A 27199-nucleotide genomic window follows, 5' to 3' on the forward strand; every position below is an offset into this window, starting at 1 on the left:
AGTGCCATGGGGATGGAGCATCCCAACACATTCGCTCACTGATCTGCTTTCAAAAAACAACCGCGCACTTCATTAAAATACCTGCTACTCCTCTTGGCTCGGGCTCTGGCATAATAGGCTTCATAGGACCTGGGCTTAAGCTCCAGAGCTTTTGTTGCAAAATCCTCAGCTATGCCAAAGTCCTGTTTTAAGACACAACAGAGGATTAGGTGAAGAGTAACATTTAAAAACAAAAAAAAAAGTAATAAAATGCAGCACAGAGCTAACAGAGTGGCAATGAGATTGAATGGAAGATTGACTGGAGGCTGTGTTAAGATGAAGAAATGTTTTAATGTGGTTCCAATAAATAAAGCGTTTGTTTTCATCTTCATTATATGTGACTGATGACTCTCTGTATTGACATTGGACAGAAGCAGGGGCAGAAAAGCAGGGGTATATTTAACAAGTTCAGCGTCTCGTGGTTTGGTTCAGAGGAGCAAGGTCAAAATGACATACTTGGCTGTGAGATTGTGATCATTGCTGCTAAATGTTTAATGGCGGTGTCATGTAGTCTCCCTGCTGGCCCCCGCCGACTGACTTGTCTTATAACGCGGACATTTAGCTACCCCAGTTAAATGTCTACTGTAAATAACTTCATGCAGAGGAGCAAAAGAAACAGACAGAGCTTCCGCTTGGCCAAACAGAGCGATCTCATCACATCATATCATCTGTGTCATTTATCGGCTGCAGCGACCCCCAGGATGACATTTTTACACAGTCTGTTAGGACATCTATAACCACTAGGGTGGGCGTCAGACCTATAGCTGCTGGCCACACCCATCTTTCCCCACACCAACAGCTCACGCCTATTTACTGAGTCACCATCTGATTCTATGTTTTCAAGCTGTTCACCACAAAGGTATTAAAGACCCACTCTAATGAAAACTGGGTTTTTGGTGTTTTAAACACGTTCTTGTGGGCATTTTTCTGATAATGGATGACATGTATTAAGAAAATTCAGCTTAAAATTGCATTTCTGAGTAGTTCTTTCATAAAATTGTTGTGAATCAGGAGCAGACGATAAAAGCTTGAATGCGTGATGTAGAAGCTACAATCAGCAGCGGGTTACAAGCTCCCTGATGTGCTCCATTCTGATGCATCCACTTGTAGGCAACTAGATCCATGCATGCCTTTGTTTTGTTGCACCAGTAATGTTAGCTTGAGGGTGTGAGGGGCTGTAGGCTAGCGGGAGACAGCCTGGATGGATGACAGGAAGTGGGGGCGGGCTTGCTTTGTGTCAAAAGTCCTGCAAACAACTCAGGTTAATTTCTTATGAGCTACTGCCACTGTGTAGAAACAGTGTAGAAAAAAACGTCATTATTATAATAAAAAGACCACTGAGAACGCTTTTAAAATAGATAAAAAGATGATCAGAGAGGGACTTTAAATCTGATCACAAGATTTGCTTTATCTTGACATAAAACTGCAGTCATCCTAGAAATAAATCATATATCCTAGAGAAACATTGACCTCGCCTGACTGGTCTTGCTGCACTCTAGTAAACCTGGCAATGTTAAATAGTGGTTGTGCAGTTTTGTAGCGCTTACATTGGTCTTCCTGCGACAACGAGAAAGGTTCAGATAAAGGGAGACTTGCAGGTCTTTGAGGCCTTTCAGCTCCTCTCCCTGTCCCTCACGAGGCAGCTTCCTCAGAGCGTACTGGTAGCGCTGGCCTGCCTCCTTCATTCGCCCCTTCTAAAAACACAAAGCAGAGAGGCTCAACTTTGAGCTCGAATCCAAAGTTTCCAATAGAAATCCCTTTAGGATACCTTGTAAAGAATGTTCCCTTCCTCCATTAGCTTCTGCAGCAGGATGAGGAGAATATCTGGTTTGGAGGAAGCCATCGCCCATGTAGCATGACCTAATGGAATGTTACACACACTCATCTTAATATTATCTGTCTCGCCTTGTGAGTTCTTGCTTTGTATCTCACATAAATCATTTACCTGATCGATCGTGTGGAGCCGTTCTGTAGCCTTTCGGTTGATAAAGGAGATCAGAAAAAAGAGGTGAAAAATGACTCGGAGAAAAAAATATAAAACTGGAAGATAAATTATAGCAATAAGTCAGACTGAAATACAAAAGAGAATGAATATTGATTATACACAGCCAGATACAAGTGTGAGCATTTAGAAAAGATTTGATTTGTATGCTGTTTTTGTTGAAGTTATGTTATGTGCAATAAAAAAATCTCTGATTTCACCGTTCCTTGATTTCACATTTTTGAGTTTTAATACAATAAAAACAAAATAATTCTTTTTACTTGTCTTGGATCCTTTTTTAAGCAATGAAGCCACCAGAGCTGGGTTCTGACAGCCAGCTGCTCGCTCTGAACCTCTGGTTCCACTGTTGTCTGCTCTCTCCAGCACTGCTCCATGCTCCACCAGGATATGCACCTAAAAATAATGTCATCACAGTATTTTAGCAGTGTTTTAAATCCATCTAAATAAAAATGTCTTTCATTTTTGAGGACATCAGAAAAATACATTTCTCCTTAACAAATCTAAAAATCAAGTAAATTTAGCATTACAAAAAATAATGCATAAAACAACAACTTTCATTTTTGAAAAATAGTATTGTCATTCTGGGATGTCTAACTATAAGGAGAGTCTTTGGTTCAGTCAAATGATAAAACAGGCCCAAGTCATCATACGTCCACCGGCATGCTTGACATGTATGAGACATTACTGGAATTGTATTTTGTGCTTTTCTGCAGCACACATCACCAAACACCTCCACCTTGATTTTGTCCAAAACCCTTCTTGAAGCTCTGTCATTGGCTCTGACTCAGCATTACCAGCTTGTCATTTTGTAAACATTTTTGACACACATAGAAAATTAACTAATCAATTTTTAAAAATGATTTTGTTTCTGATTTGCTGGTCTGTCTGTATGTTGGTGGCAGAGTTGGCTTCATTTTAAGCTATGCCTGGGTAATTTGTTTCCATATTATGGAAATCAAGTCCCATCCATACATAAATAGTCCCATATGTTTTACTTTTGGTCTGCCAGTCTGCTCTATTCAAAAGCTAAGCACACAGCTGATCAGGTATCACATGTAAAAAAGCCTTTCCTGTTCAGTCTATATAAAGAGAAAATCAATAAATGAAATAGCCGGTAAATAACTTTTAACAGAAGTTCACATGACTTCCTTTCAAAAAAAAAAGACTGCATGTTCCATGTAGGATCACCTCAATGCAGCAAATGTAGTAATTGGTAGTGTAATGCCAACAGTGTTAAAAAAAAAAACATTTTTTTTAACCATTTGTGGTGCATCTCAGCCAAAATTCTAACAAAGATTAAATTAGAGATTATTAAGTGACCCACCATTACTGTATTTTTTGAACCATAAAGTGCACCTAAAATCCTGAAATGTATTTCAAAAATAGACAATCTGCTTTATAATCTTGTGTACGTTAATTCTGGTTGTACTTGTTCACCTCCAATTGATGTTCTGTGCACATAAATTTGTCACATTATTTTAGTTAGACTTATGTGGTGTCTTTCAACTGTTTATGAACAAGTTGAATAAAGTTTAAGTCAGTCTGCTTTACATTTTATTTTACTACTTACTCACTTCAGTTACTTTTTAAAACGAGAACCTTTTTATTTTTCTTTAACCAGATCCACAATGGAAGGATAAAAGAGCCTGATTTGGCCAGATAAAACTAATTTACATATTCCTCATTAAATGAGATTTACATTGTTTGTAAGTAGGCGTCTATACATGACTCCTCATTATTGCTTCAATAATGTGTGACTGAGACCTGCAAAGCTTTATTACCACTTACTGTCTGAATTACTTCAAACCCAAGATTGCTTTACTTCATTTATGCATTTTGATGTGTTTTTTTCTTTCTTTTTTTTTGCAGTGAGAGGGTTTTCTTAATAACTAGTATGCATCATAATTTTTTTATGGATTCTAGTGAAACCTTGAAAGATGGAGTCCTTCCCTTTTTGATATCTGATGTATCTCCTTGATTACATGCTGCACATGGGGCTACGTTAGCAGACATTACCAACTGAGCTGTCTGCCGCTTCATTTCACTCACTTAAAAATTTAGTTAATTATCAGATTGTTGTGAGTCCTCTCCTGCTGATCAACAGTGAATGACAGGCTTGGGTTGAAGCTTTCTGACTCTGCGTGGAGTGTGATTGCTGCGGGGCACAGGATTTAAATATCATTTCTGCCAAAAATAATTTAAAATGACAATAATAACAGACGTTCATTAACTTTATAGCAGATTTTCAGAGGACTTTCTTCACATTTGGAGTCATTTTAGCCAAATATAAACATTATTTTTAGATGAAGATGTTTTTATTATAAACATTAAACCATTAAAAAAAACTTGCATGAAACCCACTGTGTCTGCATCGCTGTTAAGAGCAGCCAGGTCAAGCGGGGTTCGCCCCTGTCTGTCGGGTTGGTTCAGGTCCGCGCCTGCCTCCACCATTAGCTGCGCCACACCTTTCTGGCCCTTCATGCAGGCCCAGCTAAGTGCAGTCAGCCCCTCCTGGTCAGCAGAGGACAGAGTGGCACCTGGGGGACCACAAACAACACAAACGCTGTTCTCAGACAATCGGGAAAACACACTTGGAGAATCACCGCCAAAGGTGAGAGCTCTCACCCTTTAACATCAACAGCTCCACAGTGCTGGTGTGGCCCTCAGCAGCAGCCAGGATCAGCGCGTTGCGACCCTGTTTGTCACTCACATTAATATCAGCACCTTGCTTTAGGAGTAACTCTACGACCTGGAACAAAAGGGAGGAGAAAATGTTGAAAAAAAAAACCTTAAAAATTTGAGGATTAAACCAGCATGTCCAGTCTTGTTCACCTGTGTGTGTCCATGTTTGGCCGCACTAAGCAGAGGTACCATTCCTCTGCGGTTTGGTATCTCCAGCCTCGCTCCTCGCTCCAGGAGGAGGGCGCACATCTCCGTCCTCCCTCGCCCTGCTGCCGCGCTCAACACTGACAGAGAGAAGGCACGCAGACGAGATGACGTGGCAGAAAAAACACATGCAACTGACACATTTCAGTAGACGAGAACAGACACAGATGCCACACAAAAACTAAAAATGTGACCACTATTCAGTCTAATACACACACACTGGAGCAGAACTGCAGATAACTGCAGTTTCCCCCTTTTTTTTTTACTTCACTTCCTCAACATATAGGAAGAAAACAAACTGCAGTAAAAGTAAATCTCCAAAGAGCTTTTAGAAGATTGTGTTACTTTGACAAACCTTGTTCCATTTTTATAGTTTGTAAGTCCTGCATTTAATGAGGCAGCTGGGGGATAAAAGCAAAAAATATTGATGCTTTTAACCAGAATAAATTATACGCTTTATGTTTCTTGATGCTTCAATGGGCAAATCAATTATGAACTCAGTGGTGAATTTCTAATGAACTACTGCCTCACTGCAGAAACTATGTCCTAGGAAACGACACAGGTTTTTTGATTTTGTCTAAAAATGGCATAATTATAATGAAAAGACCACTAGGAACGCTGCAACAGATCAAAAGATGGTTGGAGTGGGACCGAGAAACAGTCAGCTTTGGATCCAAAGAGAATTTTTAAAACCTGGTTCAAGAGCACTGAATCCTCTCTAATACAAAGTAATCTCAGCTGATTCTAAAAAAAAAGCCAGAGGAGAGGAGTGGGGACACAAGAGGGTCATTTTATTCTTCCATCTTTTCTGTTTCATAGCTGCAGGGGGCAGGACAATAGAATTACAGTGTAATGGTGCTGCAGGCAGACATGCAGGCTTCATCCACCATGCTCTCAGGAAATTGATCTAACAGAATTCTCCAGGCTGCATAAGCACATCTGTGAGGAAGGTAAAAGTCTTACAATTAAATAACAGAATGGTTGGTACAGAGGAAGATTTTCTGTGTGATTGCGACTGAATAATTTTTTTTGATTTGAAAGAGAACATCAGAAAAAAATATATATATAGGTGCAAGCTGTTTATGGAAACTCTGTGTTACTGTATCCGTGTACAGGTGAACTTTATCATCCACAGAGAGCTTGAGTGTGCCTGACATGTAACACAGATGCCCTTGAGCCCGGCTCCATCACACTCTGATGAAGAGAAAGAGGTGCGGAAGATGGATCTGTGTGACTGATAGGAGAAACAAACCCGTTTCTCCCCAGAGTGAGTCAGGAACGTCCATCTGCACTGCCAGCTGTTCATCTTTCAAGTCCAGCAAGCTTTTCACTACCTGAAGGAAAAACACAGTTTTTACAGTCCTCTATTTCTGGCTCGCTGTGCAGAAAATGGAACAAAGTAGACACAGACCTTGACCACAGATAATAACAAAGAGCACCTAAGAAATACTCCGTCAAGGACGAGCTTTGTGCTCAATGCGAGGAGAACTTTTACCAGACGGTTTAAAAGGAGTTCATACCTGTGTGTGTCCCACACTGGCTGCCGCAGTAACCGCCTGCTGAGCTGCCTGTCTTTTCCCAGTCATTGATTCGTTACTGTGGTGCTGCTGTTGGTCACTGGAAAGCTCTGCACCCCAGTCCTGGCCCAGCAGGATGGTGATGATTTCTGCGTGGCCCTTCAGTCCCGCATGGACTAAAGCACACTGGCCATTCTTATCAGCATGGCCCACCTGGTACAGAAATATGGCAGAAGACTGAAACCCCTACATAAAAGGCTATTTTTTTCATTCAATGCCAGTAATTGATCCTGAAACCAATGCTGCAAACAGAGTTGTACAATGTTCTGTCATTTTCAACAGTATCCTACAGTTGTCCGTTGTGCTGCCTGCGTAAAAGCATCACAGACCTTAGCGCCTTTCTTGCAGAGCAGGCTAACGATTTCGACGTGCCCTGCTGCGGCAGCGAGACAGAGAGGTGTCATGCCACTGTCAGTGGTCCCATCCACAACAGCACCCATTTCAAGGAGCAAAGCAACCATCTCCACATGCCCCAGATGGGCGTGAACAGCCAGGATGGGGGCGTGTCCTATCACCTCTGTACACCAGGTGACACTGGCACCTCCGAGCATCAGCAGGCGGCTAACCTGGAGAAAGACAGAGATAAATTTGAGGGTATTATTTTGTGAATTTGTCCATTTTGTGCATAAAGTGCATACCTTTGTGTTAGGTGTATATAGGTTCCTCAGAGAGGCCAATGCAGCAGATAAACTGTCTGTGCTGCAGTTTACCCACACTGCCTGGAGAACACTGGAGGACACACCAGTCTTCTTACTCAGACCCTGAGAAGGAATATTAGAGACATATTAAAATCCTTTAAAAGTCTCAAAGCATTATATGATTTCATGACAATGACAGTGGCTTACATTGAAAAAAGGCAGAAATTTAGTTAAATCTAAAAACTGGGCCAATTCTGCAGCGCTATTAAAGACTAATCACAGTAAATAAAACATTATTGTTGTTTTTTATGTTTGCCTTTTTGATTAGCATTGGTTAAAGCAGTGATTAAACTCATCTAATACTTCATGAAAACACAGATTTTTGTGACATCGACACATTAAATATAATTTTTTTATAAATAATAACATAAATGTATAAATTCTCGTTTTACCTTGAAAATGTGAGCTTTGAGGATGTGATGGCCCAGTTCCATAGTCTGCTGGCGGTTCAGCTTTCCTTCCTGTCTAGATAACATAAAAGCCAAGAGCGCGTGGCCACTCCTGTACACACAGCGCTTTGGTTACATCTTTCTGCTGTCACAGCTTCCTTTTGTTTCAAGACTGCTTATTATTTTGTGCAGCAATTATTTTGACCGCAGAAGTTGTACCTTGGTTCACAAAGAAAGTCATTGCTCTCTTCATCAGCTCTCCAAACGAGCCACTCTCTGAAGGAGGGGTGACACAGCATCCGAGTACCATCCCTGCGTTTCACCTGGAAGACATGCATCCCAAAAGAATTCAACTCAAAAACAGATGTGACAATTCACACAAAGAGGCCTTCCTGTTAAGTTGCTTCTTACCATAAATCCAGCCAAACTGTCTAATCTCTGCTGGAAGTCCTTCCACTCCAGCTCCCCCTTCACAGCGCCGGCGTTCAGCGCCCTAAACATTTGCTCATCAGTCAGTGGATGCAGAGACGCCAGAGCCACGTTTAGTACCGGAAGCACGCGCTCAAAGACGTCTTTATCCGGAAAGCTCTGGCGACACATCAGCAGGTACACCTAGCAGGGAGAGCAAACACACAGTAAAGAAGGGGACAGGTCAAACTGACATCCTTGAACATCCCTAGCAATCCTCTTTTTCTTTTGGCTTTTCCCTTCAGGGGTCGCCACAGTGAATCAGCTTCTGCCAACAAACCCGGTCTTCTGCATCCTCCCCTTGTTGGTCTTCCTCTAGAGTCTAGACCTCTTGCATAGCAGCTCTAGATTCAGCATCCTTCCACCAATATATTCACTGCCTCTCCTGTGGACATGTCCAAACCATCCCACTCTGGCCTCTCAGACTTTACCTCCAAAACCTCAAACATGTGCTTTCCCTCTGATTAACTCATTCCTGATGCAATCCATCCTGGTCACTCCCAAAGAGAACCTCAGCATCTTTATCTCAGCTCCCTCCAGCTCTGTTTCCAGTCTTTTCCTCGCTGCCACTGTCTGAACAATATTTCTGGTCTCACCCCAGTTTTGTACACCTTTTTTATTCATTTGAGCTGAAACTCTTCTATTCCACATCACATCTGACACTTTTCTCCACCCATTCCAACCAGCCAGCACTCACTTCTTCACTTCTTTTCCATACTCTCCATTACTCTGGACTGTTGACCCTAGATGCTTCCAATCCTCCACCTTATTCATCTCTTCTCGCTGTAATCTCACTCTCCCACTTGGGTTCCTCTCATTCACACACACATATTCCGTCTTACTGCGGCTAACCGTGTTTCATCTCCTTTCCAGGGCAAACCTCCACCTCTCTAGCTCCTCCTCCACCTGTTCCCTGCTTTCACTACCAATCACGATATCTAGATTATTTGAAAAGATTACTATCTTCTAAAGCAGTGTTCTATTGCAATGATTCACCAAAATCCTGATGACCCAGACAGGGCTTGTATTTATATTCAACAGTGTTATTGTTTTTCCAGTAAGTTCACAGTTAAGTAGACTGTCTGGACCAACAACAGCATCGTCTGTGGAAATCATATATGATGGTTTGCACTTTCCCTACTCATCTGAGCTGAAATGCAATGTCACATCACCAAATCTGTTTGTGGGTTCTTGAACATGTTGAATCCCATGCTTGAAGTTCACATACAACATGCTTCTGATCAACAAATTCAATCATAGCAGAGTAGAAACATGAAACATCCACAACTTTTAATTCAATGCTCTGAAGATTCTCTTTGTGCATTTACTTTTTTTCCAGGTTCCAATCAATGCTGTTTACACAACAACCCATCATTAACTGACTGCTACCTATTTCAAAGCATGCATAAATCTCATATATTGTGATTACATATAATTAAAATGACATTTAGAATAGTCTCTATTGAGAATTTCTTGCACTTTGTGTTTAATCGAATCTTTTTGGGATTTGAAAAGCAGTGATCAACGTTTCTTTTAGCTGTCCTCAGGCTCTGGTCATTTTATAACTGGCAGCTCTCAATAGGGACCGACAATAATGTTAAACTGTGAATCCGACCGGATGAGGAGCAAAAACAAAGGACCAAAACTCAGAGCAGTTCACATTTTAACCATTCCTTTGCATCTGTGATTTAAATGAATTTCCATCAGATATTTCAATATATCTCAGTTCACCTTTACAGAACCCACTGTGAGAATACAAGACTAATGCCAGCTTCTGACCTCTGACAGAGAGACAGGGACAACCAGGTAGTTTCCTCCTTTCAAAGCCAGGTGCCCTTTGTGGAATAGATCCAGGGTGAGCTGAAGGTAAAGGATGGAGCCGTGGCTCCGTGTGGATAAGTGGCTGCTGAACTTGCTGAGGAGCAGAGGGTCTGGAGCGGAGCCTGTCGGTGTGGTGACGTTCACAGCAACCTGGCTGCTGCTGCTAACCCGGTGATGGATGTAGTCGCTCAGGTCGGCTCCCAGATCACTGCTGTCTGGCAGGATGTCCAGAGAAATGCCAGAGAAGGGAAGGAGGGTGGTGATTTCCTGCAGGAGAAGGTCACAGTTCACGCAGGGACATATGATTATTTAGAGAACAGTGGGTTGCATATCTTTGGTGCATGAGGGATGAAATTAAAAGCAGAAAAATCGAGACCAGTTCCTCAAATGCTGTTGCCTCTGAGTCACACAGAGCCATGGCATACAGTACAGTAAATAGTGTGACAATGACTCAAGCCCCAGCATTGCTCACAGGCTTCTCTCAGAACCACATTTTAGCTCCTCTTCTCTGTCATCCTCTACTGCTCAACACTGGCCAAAACCAGGGATGATGATCATAACACTCTTACGCAGCTCAATGTAAGCTCTATTTTTCACCATAAAGCCCTGACTATTAGGTTCAGCCAAACACACCTGGCTCGTGGCCGCAGACATCAGTCCACTTGACCTCCTGGCAACACCTGGTTGTGTAATTTCCAGGTTTGTAAAAAAAAAAAAAAAAATCTTTTTGTGACATTTTTTTTTCTCATGAAGAACTCAAATACTTGTTGAAGGACTTTCCTCTGAAGAAAAGTGAACTCTAAAAGTGTTTTGTGCTCTTCTGTGACACAAATCTAATTACATAACCAGTTGGCAGGTTGGCATGGTTCAGACCAGTGGATGCCTACTGGTATTACCAGGGCATAATCTATGCAGCCTTTGGAGGCTTGGCTTTAGCAGTGGACAGATGTGTCTGTTTGGTGGGATTACCGAACGGATTGGAGAAAAAAAATACATCAGACTACAGAGAGCAACACTGCCAAATGCCACACTGCCTATAACACAGCAGTGAAAGTATAAAGTAGGACTCTGAATTTGTGCTCTGAATAGCACTCCAGCTATATTAAATTGAAATTATTTGGTATCACATAGAACAATTGTTCTTTTATGTTTTTTAAATTATATTAAAGATAAAGAAACCTCAAGGGCAAAATTATATTTTTGTTTTTAAAATAGAATTGTGAGTTGGATATATCACAAATAGCAGAAAGATTTTTTTTGTTGCATTTTACAGTAATGCTTTTTTGTTATTCAGTGTTATTCACAAAAAAAAACTGCCCAAAAAACAGACCCATTTGCTGCTGTATTTCTGAGAATAACCTTTTCCTTTTTGGGTTAGAGTTTTGCTGGAGTCTTCTAATGGATTGGCTTGTGAAATAATGACTTTTCTCAAGCCTGTTGGACAGAGAATTCATGTCAAAAAGACGCAGACTTGTCACCGTGACAACAGAGGAACATGACTCCTATTGAGAATTAATGCACTTGACAGATGCCGACTAAATGGACTCAGGAAAAGGCCGTGTAAACTCTTCGAACTGGCACAACACAGCATGTCCACTGTGGGCCATCTGCACCAGCCAAACAGCTTTACAGGACATTTGAACCCAAGAACATCTATTTTCACGAGCTCAACTTTAGCCTGATCAGTGAGTAGGATTGAGCAAGAGTGACTCAGGAGGGAAACACAGATGTGATGAGGCAGAGTAGGAGGTGCAAGAAATGGTTTATCTTCTTTACTTAGCAATTAAATGAAATTTATGAAATTAAATTCAAGTCAAGTCACAACGTTAACCTTGGAGTATGAGCACTTTTTGAATTCGTAATAGACAAAATAAAATCCTTATAAAAAAATAACCAATGTACCCTGTGTGAACAGATGACCTGCATAAAAATTTATAATGAAAAATCATGAACTAAATACTCACTACAAGACCTGTTCTGACTGTGACCACCAGCTTCAACCACATTGGGAATTTGGAGATTATTTTGGTGATGAAGGCTGCAATTGTGTCACCATAGTCTGGTTTGTGAAACTCTGCCTCATTAAGACTGTCCACCAGTATGACGTAGTCTTCTTCAGGTAGCTTCCGCTCTGAAAACATGCAGAAGGAAAGAAAAAATTAAAAAAGCTAATATTCATATGTATTTTTTATACCTTAAAAAGACCACATAATAATGAAATGAGACATAGGTGATGTTCTAAATGTTACCATGCAATGTTGAAAAAACAAATCCTGCTGACTTTCGCCATGAAAACTCATGATTACATATCCCTACATACCAAGTTTTTAACCTACCACCTGGCGCTTGACAATGAGATATTTCAGTAAAAGTAAAAAAGACCCACTTAGATGAAACTTGTGTTTTTTTCTGTGTTTTTAACATGTTTTTGTAGCATTTTTCTCTTTATGAAGGACATACATAACGAAAATTAAGCTTAAAATTGCATTTCTGAGTATTTCTTTATTCAAATCATTGTAAATCAGGCGAAGAAGTAAAAATGACTAAATGAAAAAGTTTGTAGCAGTGACGTAAAAGCTACTAAGACAAGCCACAAGCTGCCTGCTCCGCTTCATTCTGATGCATCCACTTACAGACAAATAGATCCATGTACATCATAGTTTGTGAAGTGATGTGAAGGGGGCACCAATAGTCCTGCCCTCAACTTAGAGGTGAATTTCTAATGAACTACTCGCCGCTCTGCAGAAACTTGAGGGAAAAAGTTTTCTAGGTCAGGAACTATGTTAAAGAAAATGACAGGTTTTTTTTATTTTAACTAAAAACGAAAGACTCATAATTAAAAAAAACCTGGGAACACTTTTATACACTCCAGATCACCCCTCTATCAGGAACCTATAATTGGTACGATTATTTTGTGAGTCTACGTTTGAAACTCAAAGGTGGTTCTACAAGCTGTTAAATAATGAGTACTACTTGATGTACCGGTATTTCCAAACTGTCTCTTTGTAGTGTAAAATTAGGCACTGACACAGTAATACATCACATATTGTTTTAGTGTCTTTTATTTAATTTCAATACCTGTCTAAATGATGTATTACTGCACGTAAAACACTAAAAATGCAAAGAGTGTGCTTTATCTTTTTGCATAAACATAAGCTGATAAATCACTTCTGCCAGCCTGTGAGGACTCAAACACAAACATTAACTCACAAGAGTGGATCTCACCTACTTCTAGACTCTGTAATGAAGCAGCGGAAGACAAAATCCTTCTTTACAAGGACTGTGGAGGGCCTAGTTGTGATAGCAAATCCATATAGCTGACTAACGGTATCACAAGAGCTTAAGCTGGTTAAGAAGATCATAATATTCGAATCCTCTCCCATCTATTTTCTGACCTTGAAGCCCCCTGGGACGATGACTTAATAGGGCAAATAAAGCACTCATAATTTTTCTGTGGAAATGACTAAACATCTGTTTGACAAGCAACTGTTTCAAATAATTGATCCTAACTGCAGAAAATGATCTATAGGCCCATTATGAAGTCAATACTTTATACTGGAAATGGAATTAGCCTTGGTAATTACAGGATAAAGGAAACTGACATTTTTATCTGCCTCGCAACTTATACACTTTGTGAAAGTGCAAGTATTTATGCTGCAGTGGGACTTTTGTCTCCAAGTGTGCACGCCTGTGTTTGCATGTGGATTTCATTACCTTTGCGCAGGCTGGCAAGAGGCTCTATGACACCCTTTCGGAAGGCGACGATGGGATCCTGAACGCAGGAGCGTAAGCTCAGTGTGTTTTGCAAGTGAGGCTCCTGTGCCAGCAACTCCCTGTATGGAGCGAGCTGCGGTGCTCTGGACAGCAGAGCGGCGACACTGTGCACAAACTCTGGTACCAGGCAGGTGTAGGTGTTGTCGGCTTGGCAGAAATGGTATGCTACTACCTGACAGAGGAAAAGAGAATAAACTGTAACAGAATTCATTAATGTATCTTTATTTTGTTTTTCGCAAAATATACAAATGAATATCAAATGTTGTTCACCTTTGGGCATATCCCTTTAGGAGTTGCCACAGCAAATCAGCTTTCACTGATTCACACAGGTGGTTTGGCACAGATTTTTACGGCTAATGTCGTTCCTGAGACAACCATGTCTTTTAACTGGGCTGGGGTCAGGCACAGGGGGAACCCAGACCTGGGTTCCCCTGTGCCTGACAAACAATAGAAACCTAAATAATGGAATATAATTGAATTGGTTAGTTCAAAAGGGGCCCAAGTCCACAATTTTTTCAAAATAGAGATATTATATGGTCCATGGTGTTCAAGGGAAAAGCTATCTGATTATGTGCAAAAAGTCCCAAGTCCGTTGTAATGTATTGACTATGCTTGACATTTAAAATGCATTAAGTGCAAAATTCCATCACAAATTCCTTGGGCCTCTCTTGCATCTCAAATTGGATAACTAGTGCTGCCATCCCATAGATGGCAGCCCTAGTTATCCAATATGGCAGCGCCCCTGTTTAATTCAAGAAGGGCCCAAGTCCAGAGACTTTAGTTTGCTAGTTCTCTAAAATTATAAAATTAAGGTGCTTCATATTAAAGCATTTGTAAGCTATGAACTGGTGCTAAATCTGGGTAAATCTGGGTAAAGTATCATTTGGTGTAGCCTCCCTATTAAGCTATGCAATTAAAATCATTTCCTGGAAAAACAAACCTCTTGGACTTGGGCCCCTTTTGAACTAACCAATTCATTTGTCATAAATCCATTTAATATTACAATGTGTACAAGAGCAGCTAACGAAAACACTAAATTTACGAATAAATATATAACTGGATTAAAAATGGTAAGGAATAATAAAGAATGGCTTAAAAGAACAAACTTGTAGTCAGTATTTTACAAGTTTAGTTATTTTAAAAAAAACGTTAGTATTACCATTAACTAATGTATATTAAAAGCCTGTGCTGAAAAATACCTAAAACAACTATAATTACGATTACAGAATAGTCATTTTCATCGCTCAATTCAAACATAAGTTACAGCGGACCAGCTAGGCTATGGTTCAAAACTGACAGTGCAGTGGAGATGAGGTCTTCTTCAGTGCAACTAATGCGTCAGCAGCAGTGCTCCTCACAGAGCTGATTCATTTTTTTTTTTGCTTGGGAGCTGAGGGAGGCAAAGTGTAATGTACCACAGAAAAGATGCATCACACGTACGGATCCAAAAAACCTGTAGAGCGTCCAAGAGAACGCCAACTGTGGCCCAGTGTGGGCAACCCAATTCTTCACATAACAATCAAAATGTGCGTTTGAATCTCTGCTTATGTGCAAAGAGTCTTTTGATACAAAAACAACTCACTATAGATATGAGTAATCCACATATAACATCATCAATGATTTTTTTTTTCCGCTTTTGAGCAAACATCCTTCCCATCACAAGCAGTCTGACTAGTTCCCATGGAAACTCTTATTGAGGCCAAGTTAGTAAATTTAGAAGCTTCCATGTCATCTTTGCGATGCACACAGCAGCGTGTTCCACATGCACTAAAAAAACAGAGCAAGACTCTGACATTAATGTCAGAAACATACCAACTCATAACACGTAAGAACTCGGATCCTTCATCAGTTTTTCTGTCAGACGCTCATCATCAATACTCATTGTGATGGTCTGGTTCAAGTTCACCTTTAGACATTATGCAAGAAGCAGGCTTAGGAACGAAAAAGAAAAACAAATGTATCTTCCTTTTGTTTGTAGTAACTGCAGGTGAGTCAGCAGTCTGCTCAGCAACAGCATGAAGAGAGGTATGTGCCCGTTGTGGTTGTAGGTTTGTGTACTCGTGAGTATTTGTGAAGACTCCCAGTGTGCTCTTCTTCCACTTTAGAATATTACAGAGCACCATTTGGAAAGTATTCTGGTCAGAAAAGGTTTTATAGCTCAGAATTCAATTCCACTTCAGCTTGAGATTTGGGGATAAAGGAAAGGATAGAAAATATTGAACATGAGTTTTCCCATTTTCTTTTAGGTTGATAAGGAAGTCAACATGACCCACATGGTTGGGTTAATGAATGCCAGGCCCCTTATTCTTCATGGTTAGCAGCAAGAATGCAACAATTTCCTCACGATGTGGTTCAAACCTAGATTTTTGGGTCATGGTTTTGTTTCAATTGGATATATGATATGTGTTTTACAAAATTACAAAAAAAATAAATGTTTGAAAAATTCCTATTAATTTAATTTGCCAATTCGCAAATAACAATTAAGAAAATCTTTCAGTTCACTTATACTAAACCTGGTGGAATGTAATAAAGCAATAAATGATGAATTCTTCCTAAATTCAGCACAACACACCTGTTTGTCACTTTAATTCTAATCCCTTTATTATCACCAAATCCAGCTGCTGATGACAATAAAAGTCACAATTATTCAATCTTGTTTTTTCTGCTTTGTAAAAATAGACCTTGAACATTGATGGTGTAGTTAGGGGTGTCAAATTATCATGTTAATTGCAATTCATTGATTAAAGACAAATTAGCACTTTTTTTTTGTTTAATCGCATGAATTTCATTTTAAATCTATAAATGTGAGCATAAAGTAAAGGATAATGCCTAAAGTGGTGTCCACAAATCAGTTATTAGTACTTTAATCTTGCTTTTTTTTGTTTATTCAGATTCATGGCAGACCAGTTTTTGTGATTTTTCCTAAATCCACAACTAAGTGCACTTTTGAAACTTTTCGTTCAGCTTCAATAACAGAGTTTGACAGAAATCTTTTTCATGTACCTTGGCAGCTAAGCTTCTGACAGCATCCTTCCTCTGCGTTGTAGCATCGCTTGTTCCTGCGGCAGGGCTGTGGTTGGTCTGGGAATCCGCCGGCAACTTGGAGGCAGCTTTTCCCTGCTTGTCACCACCTGACCACAGTGCAATTTAACATTAACACAAGCCCCGTGTAAATGCTGGTGTGAGCACAGTTACCTTGACAAACAGTTAAATTGTAGAGAATAATGACTATATCTAGAGGAAAAAAACACAGCAGGCTGGGAACATTTTAATCAAGATAGACTCTCTTGAGATTTGAAGTAACAACATACAGAAGAGATGTAAATAAATTCATTTAATGACACTAGAAACTAATTGCAACCCTGCGTCTTCTGTGCTGCTTCATCCTAATCTTTATATCAGAACCTAATTTCTTAGTGTACTTCAGAAAAATGCTGGTGGGGAGATATTAAGGAATGAAATAATGTTTATATTACTTCCTATATTTACCACAGTACCACAGTTTATTAAAGAACCATTGGGGATAACATCACAGTATGAAATATATACTTTTGTGAGCCACCCATTAGCATAAGAGGCTTGTGATTTGTTGTTTTTTTAGGGCCACTCTGAGGTAAATCACAATAATCACACTTCGGTTGCAAAACGGCAATCAGCCGACAAACATCAGGGGAGAACTTGAAAGAAGAGTGTGTGACCCAGTTACAAACTCCCTCTGAGGAAGTGATATTTCCTTCAATATCTGCCCTAACCATGGTATATATGAACTCAGCTTGAGGAATTGGATGACCAAGGAACAGAGGCTTACATTTTGGAGAGGAGCTGGGGCTGTGAGGGATGTTGGGACCTCCATGTGGCGTTCGGGTGCCATGGCAGCTGAAAGTCACTAGCCGCCAGATGATAGCGGTTTTGCCAGATCCCGCGTTCCCCACAATCACAGCCCCACGTCCCTCACAGCTGCTGCTTTTTTTCAGGACGTCCTCCAGCCGCGTAAAGAGCCAATCCCGGCCCACAAAAGGAGTTTCTGCTGTGAGGCCGGGCACTTCGAACAGAAGTGGCTTAAGCATGATGTCTGCTTGTTTGAATGGCACCAATCTCCCTGAAAATAATATTAAAGGAGAGTTGAAACAGTTGGAAAGATTTAGTTTTTGTGCACCCAAAGCGGTGAGGATGATCTTCCACAAAGGTTAGAAAGACTTTCCATGGCAAGCTATGGTTAAAATACATTATTTTTCCTAAGGTGAAGTCAAAATACCTTTCGAGTCATCACTAGTGCGTCCAGCTGTGTTGTGTTTGCGGACAGAGCTCCTGTGCCCAGCAGACCTTTGACTGTCTAGATAACTCAAATCTTCTAGACGGGTTGAGCTTGTGGCTAAACAGAAATAATGAGTCAGGAAAACCTTCTGAATCTCACAAAGACAAAGACAATTTCTAAGACATATATGCATGCATGCATACGGCAGATATTCTTATCAATTACTGGATCCATGGAGACCAATGAAACATAAACAGCTTTTTTTCTTTTTCTGATACATCTTCAATGACCTTGAAAAGATAAAAAAAAAACTCATCTCACACTCTACAGTCTCATGCTGACATGAGTCTGAAATGACCAAATTTTTTTATGTTGTTTGAAGTCAGCAATTTTGTCACATTGTTGGCTGTAAAGCAGAAGCATGTCCGCACTCAATAGGAAAATAATGTGCTATCATGTAATGACTTGAAAGGCTACAAAAAAAGGCCAGTTTGATAAATAGTACAAACCACATTAAAGAACAAGAGTTTTACCCTCCCACAATTCCCTATGTATCCATCCAATTACAACACTGAGTTTAAAGGAGAGCTTATTATGGAAGTCTTTATTTTATTTATGATCATATAGACAAAATGTTGGGAAAGGTTATTTGAAATACATGAAAACATAACAAAAAGACTTTATTACATGTAGCTATCTTTTATTGAAGCATAAATAACTACACTAGAAAAAAGTTTCTTCTTGTTTAAAAAATAGAGAATACAAAATGTTTTCCTTTGTCAAAATCAAACAAAATTGCCAGTGGGGTTAGTTAAAATTTTCTTGGAGGGATTATTTAAAAGAAGTTGTGATGTCCTGCCCTTTGAAGACAAAATGAGATCTTAAAATTATAAATCATATTTCCGTATAATCCTCTAGTAACATGAACTATATTCTGTTTAGGTGCTACAACAGTCCAACTGTTCTTATTTCTAAACAATAATTATCTAAAAGAGTTCAATTACACATTTTAAGAAAAAACCACTCTCATAAAAATTGTGTTTTTGTATTTTTTAAAACATGTTCTTGCGGCATTTATATAGAGTATTAGGCTTAAAATTGCATTTCATATTATTTCTTTTACACATCATTGTGAATCAGGAACAGACGCTAAAAATTATGTTGGGAAAAGTTTTTAGCAGTGACATAGAGGCAGTGCAATATCTATATCGCAAAAGTCATCAAAAATCGCAATAAATAGTTACCTTAAATGTGCTAAAACAATCCTATGGCAGCTTGAAGCATTTAACGAATCAAATAAATCTATTTATGCATTTGACCAATTGGATGGACCCTTTCCGATGTTAAACAATCAGATGAGCCCTTTTATGTTAGATGTTTGCCTCCTACGTAAAAGAAGGTCATTTGGAGTATCATTTTTTTAAACTGTTGCAATGAAATGGTAATTATGTTTTGGTTGTTTTGCTATTTATTTATATACCGCAAATTATATTGTTATCGCAATATCGATCACTAATATCGCATATCGCAAGTTTTGCTCATATCGTGCAGCCCTACTGTAAGCTAACGCAAGAGCATGTAAACAAATGAGTGGGGGGAAGTTGGGGGATTACTCTGCATCAACGGTCCAACTCACAACTCAAAGATGACTTTCAAATGAACTTCAGTCGCTCTGCAGAAACTATGTTCTAGAAAGATACAGGTTTTTTGATTTTGGCTAAAAACTGCATAATCATGATTTAAAACACTTTTAACATAGATCAGTAGATGATCTGAGAGGGTCTTTATAGACGGAGACATAGTCAGCTGTGGATTCAAAGAAAATTTGTAAAACCCGGTTCAAGACCACTAAATCCTGTAATACAAAGTAATCTCGTGGCCAGAGGAGTGGGCAGGAGATGTATAAAACTTTCCAGCTTTTCTGAATCCAGCAAGTCTGTTTATTGAATCAAGACCACTCAACAATATTAAAAATATTATGTAAAATAAAAAACACTTAACACTTTAACACTTGCATAAAAAATGTTTGTTAAGGTCAAATATTTCAGCAAGAAATTCAAGTTTTTGGCCAAATCTGAATTCTTCCCCTATACGGTTTCGCCCTATCCCTCCAATTGTAGGGGCATTTGGAGGGGTTGGGTTTCCCAAAATAGTTTTTTCACGCAAAATATTAGTGCAAAGGTGAGCTAACACCTGTGCTCATGTGAGTCTTTATGTTCTTCTAAAATGGATGATGGAATATAAAAAGAAGGAGGGAGAGTGCCCAGTCATCCCCACACCAAGACCCCCGCCGCAGCAGCAGTGGCAGCCAGAACCCCCCAACACCCGCACGGCAGCAGATGGAGAACAACTGCCCCCAGGGTGATCACATCCGCCATCCAGGCCAGGGCCAGCAGGACCACCACGGGGGACCCCAGAGAGAGCAGGGACAGAAAGTGCAGTCCGGCCCAACCAAGAGAGCAGACCCCCCGCCGCGCCAGGAGGGCCCAACGCGGGGCCCCGCCCCAGAAGAGCGTCCACAACCTCAGACGAGCACCTCATCACCACCCAGGAGTTCTGGGCATCCCCCCACCCCAACCCCAGGTACGAGCCAGGACCCCCCAAGGGAGACCCGCCCCGCGCTCCAGGCAGCCATCCACCCGGCCCAAAGTTGGTCCAGGAAGGAGCAAGGCAGGGGCCAGCCGTCCCCGCCCAGGAGGAGGACACCCAGGGGAAGAGGGGGTCCACAAGAAGTGTTGTGACGTCCAAATTAGAAAAGACTATTTTTCATAGCTCCATTTGGAGAGCTAAATGGAGGGGTACAGGAAGAATTTGGTCTAATGGCCAAATCTGAATTCAGTAAGTCTTTACATCTTACTGAAAAGTTACTAGTATGTAAGTTTTGCATTATCAGACATTGTAGCCAAGTTTCAGAGACCATCGATAGTGGCCCTGTTTTTGTGCAGGTTTGTTGTGGTGGGCTGAAGTACCGGTACTCTGTTGCTCCTTCTTGTGGCTTTTTCCAGACCACAGTTGGATGGCTTCAGTGTCTACGTAGAGTGAGGATTATGGCACATCAACACATGCACCCCAGCGACCTATGGGAGGTCAAGCCCTATAATGCAGTCTTATTGGATGTCAGCCAGCCAAAATTCATGTTCCCACTTAAGAGCCCCAGCTCCCATCTGCAACAATTTCTTCCCTGGCATGATGGTTAATAATAATAATGGAATAATAACCCAGCCCTCAAGGAGACAGCCTGAAGTCCCTGGTAACAGTCCCTTCTTGAAAAAGACAGATGGTGGACCCTGTGTCCACCAATGCACTGAAGGGTTGGCCACCAATGTAACAGTCCAAATATAAACTATGTGTTGGGTCACAGCGGCCTACCATTGGAGAGATGGTTCGAAGGGGTGTTGGGGTTTGGGGGGAGGGCCCCCCTACTCCCTCAGTACTTGAGTACTTGGTAGTCTCTGGCAAAATGCCCTGGTTCTCCACAGCGGTGGCAGCAATCGGGTAGCATCTGGCAGCTTGACTGACCTCTTCCTGCACAAAGTCCTCCAACTCTTGTTCAGCAGCCCTCACCAGTGGGGATCTGTCAGTTCACCCAGCACACAAAACTTCCTCTGCCTGTTCAGCTTCTCTCAGCACCTCTCCCACGGTGGTGGGAAAGGAGAAACGCACGTGTTGGCGCAGAGGTTCAGGTGTCAGACCCCACAGAAATGCATGAAGGCTTAGCTCTTCCCTGGCAGCACTTGAAAAGTTAGGGAAGCCATGTCAGATGTGTAGCTGGATGTGAGCAGCATAAGCTCCTAGACTCTCTCCACTGCGCTGCCACTTGCTGGCTGATCAGCTGCTCTCTGCTGTGCTCACTGGAAACTCGCTGTCCAATCCGTCTGTTAAGGGCAGCAGTAATGGCTTTCAGGTCACAACGTTCTTTTGCTGATATATGTACTAAGACCTGAAGTGCTGGACCCTCCAGATTAAGGGCCAGGTGGATAGCCAATCTCCTTGCTGCTACATACATCATGCAAGGCTGCTAAATCCAATTGGGCAAGGTAAGGCTCGAGAAGAGTCAGGCCACTAAATCTTGATGGCTTTGCAGGGGTTTGACTAATGCTGCTCCTCTACTCAGCAATCGGAGGGGTTGGGACAGCCATTGCGGAGTCTAGGGATCCTGCTCGACTCATCTGATATGTTAGGCGGGGAGCACTGGTACCATCCGGTTGCTCCGAGGCTTTTCGTCCTGTGCCTTGTCATAGGCATTCCCAAAGCAAGCTGTTCTCCAGGGTAAGTCGCTCTGTATCGCTAGGTATCTGCTCCATCATTGCGTCTTTCTGACAGCAGCAAATTCCAGTTCCGACACCAATGTAGCGGATGGCCTGTCGCGTCAGTCAGGATGGAGCAGAACTCAACTATTCTGACTAGCAAGGTGCTAGCATCTATTGCCTAAACCCTTTTAGCAGGCAGAAGAATGAGCTGACCCATGTCTCATACACTGCACACCCCGGGCAGCTGGGGGTTCAGGATGAACAATAAAATGGCAGAGTCCAATGTCCTCAGCATAGCCATTTGTTTAACAATTTAACAATGCCAACAGAAATAACCTCAACTCCCACAATGCACTTCTGCCGTGGGCAGGATCACTACAATATTTATGCTAGAAACTTGACAAAAATACTGGGTGAGATTTTGTGTTTATAGCTGAAGAGCAAAATATGTTTATTGTGCAAACAACTTAGAATGCAAACACACAAGTTTGACAGGTAAACTTTTATTAAATTGCTATGCAACTTGATTAAAAATTACCTGAATTTTGTTACATTTCGGAAAGCGTAGCTACCCCTCTGACTGAAATGCACCTCTTACTTATACATTGGGATTACACTGTTATTGATTTATTACATTGATAAATCCCTTCATAAAGACGCTTTACTAATGTCCCTAATCTCTGCAGAGCAGGATTAATAAAAGATCCAAACCAAATCCAGAAAAAAAGATAGATCAAACAAGCACTGCTCTATTTGCTTCTATAACCATGAACTGTGAACTATCAGTGTCCAAAAAAGATGTAAAATATCAAATTCAACAGCTGAAACACACAGTATGTTAAGTATCTGTGTATACTTTTTCTGATCAGAGTATACTGCTGACCCCTTCTATTTCTGATTTATTTAAATGTTTACTGATACAATTATGCACCACAGATGCAGTGCGTGGCTTTTATGTGCTGCATAAACGGTATGCTTGTGAGAATCGCTGGAGTATGCCTAAGAATATGATAATGAACTGGGCTACGAGGAAGAATTACAGCCTGATTTGCAGGCAAAAAAAGGACCTCCCAAAAGGAGAGTAATAAACTCATAATTGAGCAGAAATGTTTTTATCTTTTGAAGTGAAGAAGTTAAAAAGTAATTAAAAAAAACTAAATCTTTGTCCTCTTTAAGGACAATGTAAGCTTTTAAGACAAAAGGACATGCTTAGAAACACAAACAAGTCGAGAACTGCAGCCTGAAAAAACATCCACAGTGAGAGGACAGAGAACAGTCCGCAGCAACACAGTGTGAAGGAGGTGTGGAGTGGGAAGACAGCGACTGCTGGCTGAAGACGTCGTGGCCAAATGGCTGAGTGGATCAACGATACAGTGAATGAGTAAAAACATGTTTTCAGCCAGTTTGACACCAGGACAGCTCATCCTTCCACCTATTTACAGTCCAACCTATTGAAAGCTGGTTGCCCACCTGTATAGCTCTGCAAATGACTGCTTAGCTGTTCGCCGCTTCTTAATCCTTTATCACTTTAAAGGTCAAACCCCTCCAGCCTCCCTCCCCCTCTGACATCAATGAGAGGCTAACATCACCTAAAGACTCCCGGGACCAGCAAATCATTGAACCCCCACTCAAAAAATGAACTCTTTGAACAATTATTCTGGGAAATGTATGCCAGTGACTGATGCTACAATAATGTATTGTAACATTCCATTCAGTTTGTATCTTCATCCAGTGGTTAAAAATGAGATAAAACTATCAGTGTCAACATTTAGGATGAGATCTGCCGGCAAGACAGATGATACATTGAGGATGACCCCACTCATAACCCGCTGAAGGCCTTGATATGAAAGATCGTGAAAAAAATTGGGTTTTCTAATAAGGTTTGGATTTTATTTCTGTCTTAGCTGGAAACCATTTTTAGTAATTGAAAGTTTGGAAATCTGTGTTTAAAGATAATATCTTTGTTACATCAAACCTCTGGATTTAGATGTTAAAATAAGTTGAGAACTAAAAATGAGGGGAAATTTTGTAAGAAATTTCATTTTTTCAGACAAGATTGTTGTGTGAAATGAAGAAATCTGCTTTAGAAGTGGTAGAGTAACAGCAAAACAAATGGAACAGGTATAAAAGCCTAGTATTTCTCTGGACTCACTGTTGCAAGTTTTCGAGTTAAACACAAAAACGGCCCAATTTTGCAGAGAACACACATCAGACACTCCAATTTCTTGGAGAGAAAACTGAAATCAACTTAAATGCGGCAGCTTAACAGGCCTATTCTATAACCTCTGAATGCGTTTTCCCATAAAACATGTCCAGTTTCTGTTGAAAAGCAGCTGACATAAACTGCTTTCCTCTCCAGTGCCAAACGACATGAAATGTCAGGGCAGGCGAGGAATGAAATTACACAATTGTTTTATGTTATAAAGAAACAGCAGTCATGCGCACAGCTGAATAGCCTGATTGAAGAAGACTTCCCAAGCTCCTGGCACCTAATATGAACTGCAGAAAATATTTACAGGAGGCAACAATAGAGAAACAATAAAAAAAGGCTAATGTTTGCTTGGAGCATGCTTTTAATAGACCACTGTCCAACTGTTCTTAAGTGGCTCAATCTAGTCCATTCAACAAGAGGCTAATTAGATCAGCACCTTGTATTGACTTTTTCAAACTGTCTAAGTTATTAGTCCCATTCTGCGAGCTGTAACAATAATCATCTATCTCATAACACTTTGGACTAAATGAGTTTATCCAGCTACTCTGTAATTTTTGGGTTATGGCTTCAGTAATGAGAACACATGGATTCTGCCCTCCATCTATTTTGGACTTCTAATAATCCAACAGCTAACTGAGCAAATACACCTCAGCCTCTGCACACGGTTACAGTGCTGCTGTTAAAGGGGCAATATTCCTAAACTTTTCCACCTAGTTTTTAAAATAAAATTACACTTCAGCCGGTAATGTGTGCAATAAATTTGATTAACCTGTGACTACGTCTTCTAATTTCTCCCAGATCAGGGCTGTAGCTGCTACGGTTCATGCAGGGTCTTTTCATCTTTATTCTGAATCTCATCAAGAGGGCCTTAAGCACCAGCTGACAGAAGAAACTGGCAGGCATAACTGAGAATCCACTCCTTGGAGGATCTTTTTTTTCCTCTTTCTTCTTCCACCACAAATGAACTGACATCTAAGGGAAGAAAAAGAGCCTTGTGCACAGGCAAAGATCGTGACTGGGAAGGGGAGGGGTACTTTTTTTTTGACAACTGGAGGCCTCCGAGGACTTCTAACTGGTGATGCTCGCTGTGTGTGTGTGTGTAGATCCATGCCTCATTGGTAAGTAGAGCATCAGTGCATGCTGCAGTGAAGTTTAGCTCGGCATCACAGATATTCCTACTAATTAGGCTTTTGCTGTATTTGCTCACGAGGAACTGGAAAATGTCGGTTCAAAAACAATGTAATCAATTTGCTATTTAGTCGATATTAATCACTCCATTAATTAATCACCCAGGTCACAGCTGTCCCATTCATCCTCTCATTAGCCATCTTCATCAGCAAAATAATGGGAGCTTTGTCAACTTCCTGACTTTCTTGCTACTAATTAACTCTCATTTATTTGTTATTTACAAAAATTAAAGTGTAAAAATGAACCACATATTTGTGTGTGGTGTGGGTTGGAGGATGGGGGGGGGGGGGGGGGCTGACTTCCATCTCTACTCTGCTGCAACCTCTACATCACTCCAAGGAGCTGATGTTAATAATGGGGCTGTTTTGGTAAAGGTAGTGTAATTTTCTAAACATTCTGGATTTCAGCTTTAAACTGACACCACGGTGAGAAAGATGCTCAAGACACTGCTAAAACTATAGATCTCTAATTTATGTGATTGACTGCCCCCCTCCTCCCTGGGCATTCAAAACAGGAAGTGCCCGTTGGCTCCGAGAAGCCAAAATCCCATAGACTTCTATTGAGAAATAAACAGCTATTACTCAGTCATTCAATTTGCCAGAATAGCCATTCTTTTTTAAAACATTCTTGTTAATCCTAATGTTTTTTTCATGATATTTTTTTCTGTAACACAAGTTAGAAAGATATACTTTCAAATCCCAAAATCATTAGGTTATAAACTGGCCAATCAGATGCCTTAATAAAAATATGTGGTCTATCATCGAATGTTCGAAACAGTTGATTGACAGATTCTAACGCCTGCTTTCAAATGGTAGGGGTGTGGCCTTCCAACAACCTCACTCCTGATTGGTGAGAGTGGTTTGCATAGAAATGTTGACTCAGACCAATCCCTGCTGACTTTCATCATCTGGCTCCAACATGGTTGCATTCATATCGTAGCAAAAGTAGACTGAATTGACTTCCTTTAATTGGAGCCAGAAGGAAGTCGTTTTCACACTCGCTCAGTCCAGTTCTCTTATCCAGTTAATGATGTATGTGCAAAACGCCAAGGGAACATATAAATATAGCAAAAGGTCATTTTACCTGCCACTGAGTTTGGACGGGGTGCCACAAGTGAAGAGGTGAGGTGTTTGTTGTGCTGAGGGAGGGGTCTTTTTGGTGCGGGAGGAGTCCTGGGCTCTGTGATCTCACTTCCATGAAAGATCTCATCTGATTGGGGCATCAAGTGGTCTTTGGTTTGCCGTGGATGCCGATCATTACATGCATGATAGGTGACTCCAGGAACTCCAGAGCTACCTTCATCCTTGGTGGGAAACTCACTGGAGGTGCTGCGGTCCTCATTCTCAGAAGAGCTAGTGATGGTTGCTGTATAATGCAAATAAAAGAAATATTACTTGAAAGAAGGAAAAAATACAGAAAAAAACTATTTTTCTGTTAAACAAGACTTTTTTGGGGGGAATAATTTTTTTTCCTAGAAATTAATGATGTGATAAAATAACTAAAAATTATCTGGTACAATACCAATTTTCAACCATTTTTCATGCAGTTCTTTAAAATGCCTGTGATTGACCCATTTCTTTCCACCCCACCTCCCGTTTTCTAGTAGAATGAAAAAGATTAAACACAAAGAAGTCAACATT

The 27199-nt window shown here is 40.7% G+C and overlaps 1 protein-coding gene across 2 annotated transcripts in view; it reads right to left on the reverse strand.

The window, feature by feature from the left end:
• The window catches only part of LOC101156479 (protein TANC1), a 39308-nt gene that overhangs the window by 2244 nt on the left and 9865 nt on the right, over nucleotides 1–27199 (reverse strand). For both annotated transcript variants that reach the window (XM_020712897.3, XM_011490573.4), the window contains 22 exons: nucleotides 26643–26924; nucleotides 17910–18026; nucleotides 17463–17753; nucleotides 16658–16785; nucleotides 13595–13826; nucleotides 11845–12011; nucleotides 9839–10147; nucleotides 8003–8203; nucleotides 7811–7914; nucleotides 7595–7703; nucleotides 7143–7265; nucleotides 6834–7070; nucleotides 6448–6657; nucleotides 6180–6261; nucleotides 4874–5007; nucleotides 4667–4790; nucleotides 4403–4578; nucleotides 2302–2434; nucleotides 1985–2014; nucleotides 1808–1899; nucleotides 1587–1733; nucleotides 82–182 (listed from right to left, as the gene is read on the reverse strand). In XM_020712897.3, coding sequence (XP_020568556.1) covers nucleotides 82–182; nucleotides 1587–1733; nucleotides 1808–1899; nucleotides 1985–2014; nucleotides 2302–2434; nucleotides 4403–4578; nucleotides 4667–4790; nucleotides 4874–5007; nucleotides 6180–6261; nucleotides 6448–6657; nucleotides 6834–7070; nucleotides 7143–7265; nucleotides 7595–7703; nucleotides 7811–7914; nucleotides 8003–8203; nucleotides 9839–10147; nucleotides 11845–12011; nucleotides 13595–13826; nucleotides 16658–16785; nucleotides 17463–17753; nucleotides 17910–18026; nucleotides 26643–26924 — 3529 coding nt within the window. The remainder of the gene's footprint in view (nucleotides 1–81; nucleotides 183–1586; nucleotides 1734–1807; nucleotides 1900–1984; nucleotides 2015–2301; nucleotides 2435–4402; nucleotides 4579–4666; nucleotides 4791–4873; nucleotides 5008–6179; nucleotides 6262–6447; nucleotides 6658–6833; nucleotides 7071–7142; nucleotides 7266–7594; nucleotides 7704–7810; nucleotides 7915–8002; nucleotides 8204–9838; nucleotides 10148–11844; nucleotides 12012–13594; nucleotides 13827–16657; nucleotides 16786–17462; nucleotides 17754–17909; nucleotides 18027–26642; nucleotides 26925–27199) is intronic.

Source organism: Oryzias latipes, chromosome 3 (genome assembly GCF_053564925.1).
Source record: "Oryzias latipes strain Hd-rR chromosome 3, Olatipes_Hd-rR_3.1".
Lineage (NCBI taxonomy): Eukaryota > Metazoa > Chordata > Actinopteri > Beloniformes > Adrianichthyidae > Oryzias > Oryzias latipes.